This window comes from Manis pentadactyla, chromosome 11 (genome assembly GCF_030020395.1).
Source record: "Manis pentadactyla isolate mManPen7 chromosome 11, mManPen7.hap1, whole genome shotgun sequence".
In the NCBI taxonomy this organism is placed as follows: domain Eukaryota; kingdom Metazoa; phylum Chordata; class Mammalia; order Pholidota; family Manidae; genus Manis; species Manis pentadactyla.
In genome coordinates, this window is record NC_080029.1 from 14,613,542 (window position 1) to 14,627,567 (window position 14,026).

The 14,026-nt window shown below is 42.8% G+C and overlaps 1 protein-coding gene across 8 annotated transcripts in view; it reads left to right on the plus strand.

Moving 5' to 3' along the window:
* The window catches only part of FOXN3 (forkhead box N3), a 408,466-nt gene extending 400,539 nt beyond the window's left edge, over positions 1-7,927 (plus strand). For 5 of the 8 annotated variants that reach the window (XM_036882252.2, XM_057488225.1, XM_057488227.1 and 2 more), the window contains one exon: positions 1,627-7,927. In XM_036882252.2, coding sequence (XP_036738147.2) covers positions 1,627-2,161 — 535 coding nt within the window. In that variant the 3' untranslated portion in view covers positions 2,162-7,927. The remainder of the gene's footprint in view (positions 1-1,626) is intronic. The other 3 variants (XM_057488226.1, XM_057488224.1, XM_057488228.1) reach the window with 1 other exon arrangement.
* Positions 7,928-14,026: the final 6,099 nt, after the last annotated feature.

The window sequence follows — 14,026 nt, forward strand, 5'->3', positions numbered from 1 at the left end:
CCTCGTGCCCATGCTCAGGGAGTGTCTGATAGGTGTGTTGACAGAGACCCACAGGTAGCTTCCCAAACTTCATGCTGTCTGCCGCAGTATTCCACCTGTGCCTGGCACATGCTAGTTTCTGGGGACACATCAGTGACTGGATCCTGTCTTATGGAGCTAACACTATTGGGAAGCACAGACACCAAACAAGTCATCATACAGTGTAAAGATGGTGGGACATGCTTTCAGTGGGCGCTGACAGTGGGCTTGGGTAGGAAGGGAAAGTGTGCATCTCCTAGAACTGTGTCATCGGGTGGATGGGCTTGCAGAAAGTGGGACTGGCATGGTGCAACAGGGCATCTCTCCTCCTTGCCCAAAACCCATAGCCCTCATGTCCCAAGTCAGATGCGCTGTCTTCCACAGACCTTTTCCTCGTGACCTCCCTCTCTCCCCTCCATCTGTAAGTCACCCTTCCCTCCCATGAGCATAATTCATCTCTGATCACTGCCTCTTCCTAACACCTACTGTGTACCAGGCATCTGGAGGCATTCACTCACACCCTTACCCTCTCAATCCCAGGAAGTGGATGTAGTTACTGCTGCCGCTTTACCAGTAAGGAAGCATGAGGGAGGTCAGTTCATTGTCTAGACATCAAGATACAAGAATAATCAGAGGCACGAATGAGTGCTACAGGGACCTGATGGAACATACAGCAGAGGTCGTGGTTACAAAGAAATCAGAAAAGAGTGAGAGTTGGTTTGACGATGGAGCTCAGTGTTCCAGCTGGAGAGTCAGACTTTGGTTCCAATCCCAAGTCTGCTGCTTTTTAACTGTGGTTTTAAGAATCACAAAACCTCTCCAGAACCTTCTTCTGGTGTCTGTTGAAATAAACACACTAATATCCACTTTATAAACACAGTCATCTCTGCAGACATCACTGAGCACCTGGCAGGTGGTAAGTTCATGAATGGTAACTTACTGCTCCCTCATCTGTACTCTAACCACAACTTCTCTCTGTTTGATGGTAAGCGTCTTTGTGACAGTGTCTATATCTGACTCCACCTCAGATGCCTCTCCCAGGACCCTCCCAAGGTCTTGAGTTTATATTAGGTGTTCAGTGAATATTTGCAGAGTGAATGAAGGAGGGAGGGAGGCGGGAGTGAATAGCTGTCACCACGTGGCAGGTATCTCTTCTGGCTGAAGAACCAAGTTAGCCTTCTGACAAAAGGCTCCTAATGTAGCAACTTTAGAAGAGAGCGGGCTTTTTCTCTGAAGTACCCAGCCAACATCATCTGGTGGTGTGTACAGTGTTGGCAGGTATGCGAAACAAAGCACAGCTTGATTTTTATGGTTTGATGTAAGAGATTGCATTCCCCCCACTGTCACTTCCAAGAAGTGTTTTGACGTCTCAGCAGCACAAATTGAGTGAAAATGCCAATGATGGGAGATAAGCAGGGAAGACGGGAGTGTCAGAATATAGGACCCTATTTTCAAAGCAGAGTCACCTGTTACCTAGAGGTTACCAAATTGCTCAGTTGAACGTCAAAGGATGTGATACATGAAGGCAGGGGGCTGCCAGTGTCTCAGGAGAAGGGGTTTAATCTGTATCTTCTCTTTGTCTCCCATCCCTCCCTGTGTCCCTGGCAGCAGGAACGGCCTCACCAGCTGCCGGATGCGGACTGAGAGCGAGCCCTGCGGCTCCCCGGTGGTCAGCGGAGACCCCAAGGAGGATCACAATTACAGCAGTGCCAAGTCCTCCAACGCCAGGAGCACCTCGCCCGCCAGTGACTCGGCCTCCTCCTCCTCGGCCGATGACCACTATGAGTTTGCCACCAAGGGGAGCCAGGAGGGCAGCGAGGGGAGCTTCCAGAGCCACGAGAGCCACAGCGAGGAGGAGGACAGGAAGCCCAGCCCCAAAGAGGCCAAGGATGCTCTGGGGGACAGCGGCTGCGCGTCCCAGCACAAGAAGCGTCAGCACTTCGCCAAGGCGAGGAAGGTCCCCAGTGACACGCTGCCCCTCAAAAAGAGACGCACAGAAAAGCCCCCCGAGAGTGATGACGAGGAGATGAAAGAGGCTGCCGGGTCGCTCCTGCACTTGGCAGGGATTCGGTCCTGTTTGAATAACATCACCAATCGGACGGCAAAGGGGCAGAAAGAGCAAAAGGAAACCACAAAAAATTAAAAACAAGTCACTGATTTGTTTTGAACTTTCGGCCATTTGGTTTCAGCATGTCAGGAGATTTCTAATGATTTGTGGCAATATCAGCAATTTATTATTTTTTTCCTTTTTGGTTTGGTTTTCTCTCTTTTCTTTCCTTTTTTTTTTTTCTTTTTTAATTTGCCCCCTTCCTTTGTTTTGGACCCTTAAGAATTTTATTTTTAAAGGAGATTGAAGCCATAGAACTCATATTGACACTCAGCTGTTTTACAAAAGCTTTTCATTATCTGAAGACAAAATCGAAAAAGCCAAAATTACCATTGCTTCCTCCTCCAGCTTGTCAGAAAACACGTGGCTGAATCCACAAGGATGTCAACGATAATGCCACAGGAATACACATTCGGCACCTAGAAGGTACAAGCAAGTGCAAAGCGTTCATCAATCAGGCCCAACCCTTAGGTTTAGAAGAAGGTCAGCATTGTCCACCCAGTTGGGTTCACTGAGTGAATGCACGTAAGGCAGCTGGGGAAGACCAGACCCAAGCTTGTAGCGCTGGGCATCAGACTGTGCCAGGAAAACCCTTGGCATTGCCACAAAGCATGCAGAGGAAGGGTGGGTGGTCTCCAGTCCTTTGTGCTTCTTAACTGTGAAGCCTAATAACATCTTACAAGGTGGACACCGGACCATTCATTTTCACCAAGTGTCAGTGACTAACTAGAAAAAACTACATCAGGTTTTAGTGATGCTGCTAAACATTGCATTCTGTTGTAGATTAAATTCAGAGAATGTTCACAAGCCATAAGCCTGAAGGTTGGCCCTGCACACACACACATGCACACACACACACACACACACACACTTCCAAGAGAAAAACTGATGCAGAAAACAAGCTATGTCTTCTTAACTGCCCGTGTGAACACCAAGTCCAAGAAATAAAATAGCTGTTCAGGAAGGAAAGAATGGTATAAATCTTTTTCTGTCTGTCCAAACTATTTGATCCAAGTGAAAAAACAAAAACAAAAGCTACAGAACCTGCCGTTAGTATTGTGTATTTTTTAAAGATTGAGGCATATTGATGGACAAACAAAAGTAAAATAAAATACAGCAAAAAAAAAAAAAAAGGAAAGATAAAAACTCCTATACTGCCCTCAAAATGGAGTTTGCAATTAATGTCAGTCAGGATTCATCTTTGCAAAAATCAGTGATTTCCACATTCAACCAGTGTAGCCAGCAGAAATTTCTGATCCACAGTGCATGGATTCCTTTGAAAAAAAGAAAGAAAAAAAAATCACAAAAAACGCAAACTTTTTTTTATTCAAAAATAACAAAGTTCTTGTAAGGTAAATAATGTATTTAGCATGAAGCATGAATTATTTTCATATAAATATAGAAAATAGAGAAAAGGCTATGCCTCTAATTTTTAAGCCCTTAGGCTTAGAGGTTCTTTTGGTTTTCTTCTTTTTTCTTTTTCTTTTTTTCTTCTTTCTTTAATTTTTTTCGTTGTTTTTCTGATTATTTTGGTTTTTTTGAAGCAGGTGTTTAAGGTTTAACCTTCTTCAGGGACAAATTCTGACTGTTGGGGATCTTACTTTGCAATATAAAAATCTTCATGTTCTGGTAGGGCCTGGATGGTGGAGCTCTGTACTGCCTTGTCTGCACTTCAGCCCCAACCCCCTCTGATTCTCTGTTGAAAAGTGTGTCCTTTCTCTTTGTCTGTACGTGTTTACCATGACGCAATAACTTGAGGGCAAATTCAGTAGTGAGTGTGTATGATAGAATCAAGAGAATTATGGGACGCTGACTTGAGAAAACCGTTAGGTGATTTGTTTCTAGGAAAAAGGCAGTGAATAAATTATGCAAATTCTCCAGGAGAAGGGGAAGCATGCTAATGGGCCTTATGGGTTGAGGGTGTGAGGTAGGGTGCGCAGGAAGGAGGAAGTGACGTGGGTGTTGGGAGGGCCAGCCCCTGACGTTTTTTCCTGTGACGCATCTCAGAGGGAGGGGCCGGCCACCTCTACCACTCGGCCCACCAGCCAACCGGGAGTGCAGCCCACCCGTATGTGAGAGCTGACCCTGGACAACCGGATGGTGTCACGCAGACCAGAAACTCCTGTTATCTTTGCCTGAAAGAAAATTATTTGGGAGGATCCAAAGAAACCTAAAGAATATGATCTTCCACCCAAATGGAGGGAAGTTCGAAACACAAACAGAAACCCCCACAGCCAGTGTCAGGAGAAGATGGTGAGGGACAGGGAGGGAACAGGGGCATGGGAACGGGACAGTTGTGGGCCACCGTGGAGCTTATCTCCCCTCACCAGCCGCTGTCAGATGCTCCATCAGCCAGGACAGTGGGGATTAACTAGCGCACACTCCGTGCTTAGCGTTCCCGGGTTGCTGATGACAGATCCTGAAAAAAGACTACACCCGGCAGCAGATGTTGGTCGTTACCTGAACACTTACCACATATCTGTTCAGGTTGTAGATGGGAAAGGATGTATCTTTTAAGGACTCTGTTCCATCCATCTCCCCAAATAGCGGATGCCCTTGTCACCTGAAGACCCAAAAGACACCCCACCCCCCGCCTCAGTCCCCCAGCACCCCGCCACTCCAACCCCCAGGATAAAGTCCAGACTTCCCTCCTGAAAGGCAGAGGCAAGCATTCAGGACCGTTTCTGGCAGGGGACTTCTTCCAGTGAAAACCCACCACAGTGGGCTGTCTCCCCTCGTTTCATTTTTCTAAGGGGGCAAAGGCCTCTTAGAAAAAAATAAAATGCAATGTGTGTGATTTACTTTTCTGATCTCTTTGAGAAATAGATATCTTATAAAAGTGTGTTCTTAACTCCAGAACCACTCTTTTTGCATAAATACCTCATCGGGCAGCTTTCTAAGTGTTATTTTCCTGAGTCTCCCTCGGCATCTTCTTGGGGGCCCCAGGGAGACTTACAGGGGAAACTTTAGTGAGGGTACTTTTTTCTATTTTTCTTCTGTTTTTGGAGGCATACACATTATGCATAACCAAAACAATGGCTCAATTGTGTTTAACTTTGTATTTTGATTGTTGAGAAAAAAAGTATCGATGTGTATGTGGCCGTTTGTAGTGAATTCATTGCAGAACGGGGTTGTCCGTGTCCTTGCCAAGCCAAGGGGCAGGGGGCACCCGCTCTCCCCCCTCCTCCTCCAAGAGCAGTAGAGAATTTAAGCACAAACCTCTTTGTGAAAGAGTATTTTGCTCAAGTGTAACTCACTTTAGTCTTGGAATTCCTTCCCAAACGTCAGGTGTTCTTTTAGCTTCCAAACTAGCATATGTATCCATTAGTCTGACAGATCGCCTGAACACCGCTAAGGGGTGTGGCATGTTTTTGCTCTCATTTCTCCTGCTGGGAGAAGTGGTGTTTCATGTGTCATTCCAGTATCTCACATACTCACATGGGGTGGGGGGAGGGAAGCCGTGAACTATAGCAATATTTAAAGATGCTTTGGAAAACAACCATGAATACATCAGCACCTTGACATCTACAGTTGCTGTTGGCCCTCAGACACATTTAAGAGAAAGACTGTAGCTCTTTTTTCTTAAATGATACACACAGTTATTTTTATGCTACTATAATTGTCTTTTATCTAGTATTACATGGAAAGGGTTTGCATCATAGATTTTTTCCCAGCCTTATAATATACTATAAGCTCCTACTTCCTTCCCCTTTCTAATCAATATACTTTTTAAAAGAGTTCTTTGGTAAAGCTGTCTCTCTGAAACTAAAATGAACCTAACCCACATTTAGATGGTGGTTTGAGAAAACCGTGGCCAAGGTGACTGGCGGATTTCAGTCTTGGGGCTGAGTTTTTAAGAAGGGACATGTCAGGCACTTTTTCCAAGAGGTGATTTTTCTTGTAGAGGCATTCAGTGGGTCTCCCTGCTGGGCACGGCAGTTACCCACGGGATTCTGCAAGAGGCCTTGCACTGAACGGCCTGCCTTCTTTCAGGCTGGGTCTTGTAGAATGAAAACCATCCACATGGCTTCTGTGCCCAGCCCAGTCGCGAGACACAACAGGATCGCCCAGTGCCAAGCGCTACCAACTGAGACTCAGTTACTCCGTGCCGCCTGTGTGGGCTCTTAGCCTTTCATCGAGGGGCTCTGGGAGAAGGAATCAGAGCAATGTACAAGTGACCTGCACGGGAGGAGGGTTTTCCATATGGGATTGGATTAAATTCAACGTGATTTCTCTTTCCCTTTAAACTTAATTCAGGTTGAGACTTTCTCTCTGGTGGATCACAGCTGCCCAGATGTTGCAACTTATTTTTGTGTTTCTGTAGAGAGGTATTTTCCTTTTCATCTTCAGGATTTTTGCCACCAAAAGAACACATTTGAACTCTGTGTCCCCTCTTGATTGTGACTTACCAGTGTTGACAGTTAAATCCTTAGTGTCGTAGGTCCCGCCCTCCACTACTATATCAAACACTGTTATGCACATAATCCAGCACTGTGATCTAATTTAAATAATACTTTTTTATTATTTATACTACTATATATAATATACATCAACACTTTTGCTATATAACCTAAGTGATAACCCTCTTTTAGTTACCTGCCAAACTTGGGACTTTGGTTTATATTGCAGTTAACACAGTTACAAAGTTGTAATGGTGTCTTTTTTTTCCTTTGTAACGGAATGTGTAAATCAAAGTATATACATTGTGTGGTGTTCCTGTTTCCGGAGTCTCTTGGGGATTTACACATGGCATTCAGTGTTCTGTATAGACCCAACTACTTTTGTGAACTCATCTGTTAACCCCTCTTTCTTTGAGAGCACCAGTGATGGTGGCTATCTCCTGGTTCTCTCTCTCCTACTGGTTTTTCTTGAATTAAGCACAGATCGTCAGCTCAGTTGCTTTATCATGAATAATGCGTGTGACCTTGCAATTCTTCCACAGTTCAGCAAACAAGTGCTAGCTTCACTGACCAAAAAGTAAGAAAGGAAAAGGCGATTTTCAAAACGATCCATCTTTTAACGGCCGAAACCAATGTGTCCATGGTGCTGCCTTTTGCTGTCTGTCAAGCTTTTGAAATCAGACCTAGGTGAAAGATCACTTCTGACTTACTGTGATATGCTCACAAGTACCCTTCCTGTTCATTTTGTTAACCTTGAAATCAAGACTTTATTTGGCATATATACAACAGTGTTTTTTGCAAAAGTTGAGAACAGCCTTCCCGACCTTTTGCAAATAATTGATATTCCATATTGGATTCTCAAAGACTTCGATATGGTGAACCTATCAAACCTAGAAATTGCATTTCATCCTTTCATTACTGTGGCTTGAGTTCCCCAAATCCCCCTCTTTTAGATGACACTTAGCACAATTTCAGTTATTCAAACATTAAACGTTTCTTGAGTATGTATGTGGAGACCACTGAAGCTCATAGTTGATCAGTAACCAGTTTCATGCTGCGTCATTCACACTCACTACTTATACTGTCATGGAGGAAAAAAGTATCGTGTGTGTCTGGGAAGCATTATATACACTTGTACATTTTTTAAATATTCTGATTCTGTAACAATTCTAAGCTTTTGTTTTACAGGGAAAAAAATTATAACAGTGATAAAGCAATCAGAAGACCAAGAGGTTTATGATCTATCAATGCTTAGGGTTGTCTGACCTTTGCTGGCCGATAGACCTACATGGCCAAATTATCATTTAATAGAGTAATAATTTTTCAACTGCCAGTTTTTTTTTTCTTCTGTATTTTCTGTATGAAACTGCCAACATCATGAATAGAAAGGGAGAACCGTAAAGGAGGAAGAAAGTGGTGGTCAGTTGTGTTTGTGTTACCTAGAGGAGCAGTGTGGAGGCAGGCACAATCAGCCGAACTTTAGGGACCTGAGGGTGTTGCTTTGGAAGCACCCATACTTGCATTTCGCATTCTTCACATGTAATCATATTGCCAAAGACAAACTATTTCATCATTTATTGTAAATAACACTTTTCCCCAGACCTACCATAAAGTTTCTGTGATGTATTGTCTTCCAGTTGCAATAAAAATTACTGAGTTGCATAATTGAAGAAAAATGCCACGTAGTATTGTGTGCACTGCGTCTCCATATGCAAATGCTGAGCAGTAAAGTCATTTATATTTCTTACCTGCACTAGGGTGTGTGTGCTGTTTTTTACAGTCCGGTTTTAGGTTCTCAGCTGCATTTATTGTACCCACCCTCGTGCTTGCTTCCCTTTTGGTGGGAAATCACATCCCTTTTGCACATACACAAATTTGCAGCCCAAGGCTTGGCTCACCTATGGATCTCAGGAGAACTTCAGCTCTGATCTAAAGAGGTGTCAGACAGCAGGCCTCCCACCATGCACCTTAGAGCTTGTGGTGAAGACCAATGTGTCTGCCACGTGGAAGTTGTCAAACAGTAAAATTGTACTTGAGGGCTGCCACCTGCCAGCCCCTCCCAGATCCTGAGGATAGAATAGGATCACTTTCCTCTTCCAGGACTCAAGTACCCTTCCCCCCATCCCCACCCACCCAAAAGCCAACAAGGAGCTGGATGAGAGGAGTGGTTGGGACAAGCAATGGCTCCAGGCACCAGTCACCATACTGAAGGAGTGAAAAGGATAATCTCAGAGCTTTTCTGGTTCCTTTTCTGTTCATTTTAGGATACAATGTAGATCTATAGCTCTCATCACCAGCAGCAGTAGCCCCAGGAAAGCTGACTTCCCACTCCCTTGGCTGAGCCCCCACATTGACTGGTGTCTTCAGGTGCCCAGGAGATCAAGTCTCCTGTGATCAAAGTGTTACTGTAAGGTTGAGGGCACATCTATTCCAGCATTAGAGCACACTGAAACAAATGCCTCTCGACAAGTCTCCAAGTGGACACCCAGGATCCTGTGTGTGTGCTTGCACTGCTGCCATCTCCATTTCCATGGCTGGAACCATCTTCAGATCTGTGGTGTGTCTTCTCCGGGTGATAAATCTTTAATATTTGAGAAGAATTGATTGGAAGAGAGAGCAGAAAGTCATTTGGGTCAAATCTGATGCATCGGGCACTTGACCAAGTTGGGTAATGCCTCAGGCCAAATACAAGGTGTGGTCAACATAAAAAGCCCATGTCACAAGTTTTCCATAAGTGATTCTCAAGGTGGCTCAAGAGGAGAAACCCAGAGTATCAGAATGTCTGAGGAGACTCTGCCAAAATGTAACACCTCCAAAATTTTGATCTGACCTCCAAGGGACATTCACCATCCCACAAAAGAAAGAAAAGTCTGGTAGTGGCTTGTTATTTGCAGTGAAAACCACAACAGAGGGCCTCGGAGCTACAGTACAGTTTAAGTGGGGAACAAGAGAGGTGCAAAATAATTAAAATTAGACTGCATAATAAGCAATAGAAAAACTACCACCCAAGTCAAATTCATTGTATTAGGTATTGCACATTATTTTTGTTAATGATTCATATGCTGTACCTCATGAGGCTGTGCTTTTTTTTAATTCAAGAAATTTTTATTTAGCACCAACTCCATCCCAGTGACAGTGACAAACAGAACGAGTCTTGAAGGGACTTGAAAGCTAATGGAAGAGGAGCCCTGAATGGCCATGGAAAGGCATATGCTTTGGTGCTTAATTGGTCCTCCAGAGGGGTTGGGGGCAGTCTTTCTGGAGCATCTTCCCAAGGGTTAAGCAGTGGTGATCTTGCTGAAGTATGTTCAGAGTCTTGCTAGGTGACTGATGGGAAAAGGCAGTGCTCAGATGTGTCTTTCGCTCACCTGTGTGTGTTCAAGGGGCTGTACTTCCTGCATAATTCTGTGCCTCCCCTGTTTGGGTTCTCTGCCTCCATCAAAATGGTTCCACAGCTGCCTCCTCCTCCCTCTTCAATGCACACGCCACTTCTTCCCCTGAAAAGAAGTAAACAAAGTGAAAGCGAAGAAGAAACCAAAGGCACTAATAATGCTCACACTCATAAGCGACATTCTTCCATGGCTGCCAGGGTTTTAACTGCAGCATTTGTGGTCATGTGCTGTGCATGCCGCTGGGGGAACTATATGCCTAATATTCTGTGTTTCCTTAGAGCCAAACGACAAGATTCTGGGCTCCGCCTTGAAGATGTAACTATGTGTTGCATAGCTGCCTCATTTGCATATTTGAATAATATGTAAGCTCTCCTCTAATTTTTAGGTGGGCTGCCCCTGCATTTTTTAATTCTTTTTGGACAACTGAAAATGGGTGATTTTCCAAAAAGATCAGACAACACTGTGTTCAAAGCTGGATGAATCCCCAGAGCAGTGAAATCCCCCTGGACCAGGAGGCCCTTTTGTGTGCTGCTGGCTGCCCTGGTGGAATAACTGAGGGTGAGGAGAGCCACTCACTGCCCCTGACCGTTTCTCCTCTCCTCTTGGCTGCTCTGCCTGATGAAAGGTGTTCCGAAGAAAGAAATCACCATCCCTCTAGAAAGTTCAGAACAGATGAGGGCAATTTCAGAGGGAGTCTGGCATGACTCAGAGGCTTTTGTTTCTGAGTTGAAAAAGCTCATGTCTGTCACCCTGCTCCTCAGACCCCCTGGGAATTAAATGGTCTTGTATACGCCAAACATAAATGTGTTTTGACCATTTTTCCATTGATTGGGATACAAAACCAGGCCAGGGTTCAGCAACTGGATAGGGACAATTCTTTTTTTCTAAAGACTCAAATATAATGAATAAGTAACTTAAATATTCACCCCTTCCCTTTGTTTTGTGTGAATAAACCTTCCCAGAACAGCACATTTAAATAATGCTCATAGCAACACTTCTTCATTTGAAATTATTCTTGGGCATTTTTGGATAAGTACCCTAATGACTTGAGAACTGTTTTATATTACTCCATAGTAAAGTACTTATGGGGCATATGGCTAAATCTTCAAAATACAGCAATTTATTTGAGAAGGATCAAGGAATTCTATTTTTTTCTCATTTGTTATTTATTTCAAAACTGATTTCTAAAAATACATAATGTGGAAGAAGTTCAGTATGATGGGAAAAGTCTGAAAACAGTGGCTGGCTGATTTCTTAATCCTTCTCTGTACGGTTTCTTCATTAAATGAGTAGTTTCTAGTCACATCATAAAACTGAAGGGGACATTAGAGACCATTGGGTCCAATTTCCCTGTTTTACAGAATTGACAACTGAGGCACAGAAAAGTTAAGGGATTTGCCCAAGATGACATAGTTAGCTAGAGGGAGAGTTGGACTCCAAAAGGGAAAATTTTCTTTCCTATCTTTTGTTGTATCTGTCTATTTAGTACATAATTATAATAATCACATCTGTAGCATTTCACAGCGGCCAATCCCCATGCATACACGCCTAACATTATGTCCTATGCATTTTCCCTTTAGCTCTAGTAAAAATGACTTTTTAAATAATACATAACATTCTGTTGAGCAGGTAGCCTGTCATCTTCAACTGTTACCTTTCCACTGTTTAAGTTGCTTACAGTTTCTTTTATAAGTAATAGCACAGTGAACATCTTCAGGTGTGTGGCCATTTGCACATTTTCAACTTGTCTTGGTTAGAGAACCTATTGGACTATTGGAACAAAGGTATTTTCAATGTTAAAGTTCTTTCCATATAGGCATTCCAAAAGGCATCAGTGCCAACAGTAATGAAGATGTAGCCTACATTTCTCCATCCATTTAAAAGTTTGTCACATACATCCTTCATTTCCGGGTAAAACCCCAATTTCACTGATCCTTTTACCAATCTTGGCATTTATTTTTCTCCTTAATTTTTGCTAACAGACAAAACTAATGTTTTACTACTGTTTGAATATCCATTTAATTACTAGCAAAGTTACATTATTTGCCGTAATTTGCTGTCCATTTATTTTCTCTTTCCTAAATCATTTGTAAACGAGTCTCCAAGAGTTCGAAAGAGAAGAAAGTCAGATTCATAGACTCCTTTCTACAACATTCCTGATTAGCCATCAAGTGGTGCCAAAATGACAAACATCCCCTGACCTCAGGTGACCTTACTTATCATCTTCAAACCCTCTGGTTGTCCTTATATTGAGACAACATCCCACTCCCTCAAACTTCCACCTGAAGGTCTTGGACTAGCCTGGAAAGCCTAAATCATCTTGCACGTGGCAACCATTCTTATGTGTGAAAACAAGAATTTCCATCCTCAGTCTTTTCCAGCATACATATTGCAAGCCCTGTCTACTTTTTCTCTCTTTTGGACACATTCCAGTTTGTGATCAGAACTGACAGCTAAAAACAGAACTCCAGGTACGGTTTTATTATGAGAAGCTATCACTTCCTCCATTCTAGATCCTCTGTTTCTATTACCGTAGCCAAAGACTAAATTCTTTTTTTTTTTCTTAAGAAGACTCATCACACCAGTAATTCAGATGAACTTGCTATTAATGAAAACAAGTCCCAGCTGTTGGTGTACTTCTCCATATATTCATTTTAGGTCAAAGTTCAGTACTTTATATTTATTTCAATTAAGTCACCTTCTTAGATTTGGTCCAATGTTCAAGGTTAGTTGAGATTAGCAGTGGGATGTGGTGTGAGGGTCCTGATTTTTTCAGCTGTAACACTTACTTTTCCTCCAATTGTCATTCAATCACAAGTTTGAAAATGTATTTTGATTAGGGCAAAGCTGGAGCCATGCAGCATGGTTCTGCAGATGCCCTTGAAGGTCAACTTTCACTTCAGTCAGTGCCCTTTGAGGGAAGTCACTCAAGCAGTTACACACGCACCCAGCTTTATACAGATGTAGCCTGCATTTCTCCATCCAATCAGAAGTTTGTCAAGTCATCCTTGGTCACTAGATATGAGTCCATCGTCTTCCTTTAGAAGAAAAGAAATGAAGTCATACTCTATACTAATATGAATTATGTAAATTCGAAATAAGGCAATGGAAAAGAATAAGGTTTCCCTTAATGTACAAAACTTGAACTAACGTAAATCCCGCTTTATTCCTATGGGGAAATTAGTCTTGATTTATGCATGTATTAAATTACATGAGATCTTAAGGAACATATCCCTTATATAAAAAGCAACCACAATTTATTCATCCCTTCATTCATTGACTTACTATATCTTAGCCAAAGATCCTACAAACCATTCTTGTAGTAATCCACCCAAGAATTTTAACGAGTCAGCATTGAGACTATGGATCTACAGTTTGGAGGTAGTCTTCTGTTTATAATCAGGACATTTCAGCACAATGCTTAGTGGTATTTCTTCACTCTGTGTGCAAGCCTACTTTAGAGGACTGCCAAACCTCATATGTAGTTAGCTTCTAAATATAATCAAATGCATTTAAAATAATGGGCTTCCTTTAAGGAAAAAAAAAAAACAGAAATTGAGTTTGGTTACTTCTGGCACCCACCTATTTTTAAATATTTCCCATCTTACCCAACAGGGCATATATATTTAAGCATCCAGAACTTCAGTAGCCTGGAAAGACTATCCTAAAATATAAAGGGATAGTGAGGAAATTAAAGAAGAAATAGATGAAGAAATTAAAGAAGAAGTGGATTAAGAATAGATTCTCTCCTTCACATTCATCTTAACCCATGCTTGTTTTTCAGCAACTGCTACATGCCCATCCTGACAGGTGCTGGAGATGTAGATGAAAAATCTGGTTTCTACCTTCAGGTATGATGCCTCCCAAACTCTAACTGTGCTGACTAATGGGTATCTCATTGGCAGTTGGTACATTGTTCACCAAACTTTTCAGTAGAGGGTAGTGTTTTTTAGACATAAAAATGCTGGTTGCAAAGATCAATACAGCCTTTGTCTCACTCTCCTGCCCAGCTCTCCACTTCTCAGCTCTGTAAGCTGGTGGGGAGTTCAGTAAGAGCCTGTTTGCCATCTGCAGGCATGGCTCTCCCTCCCATGGGTGAATGATTTCTC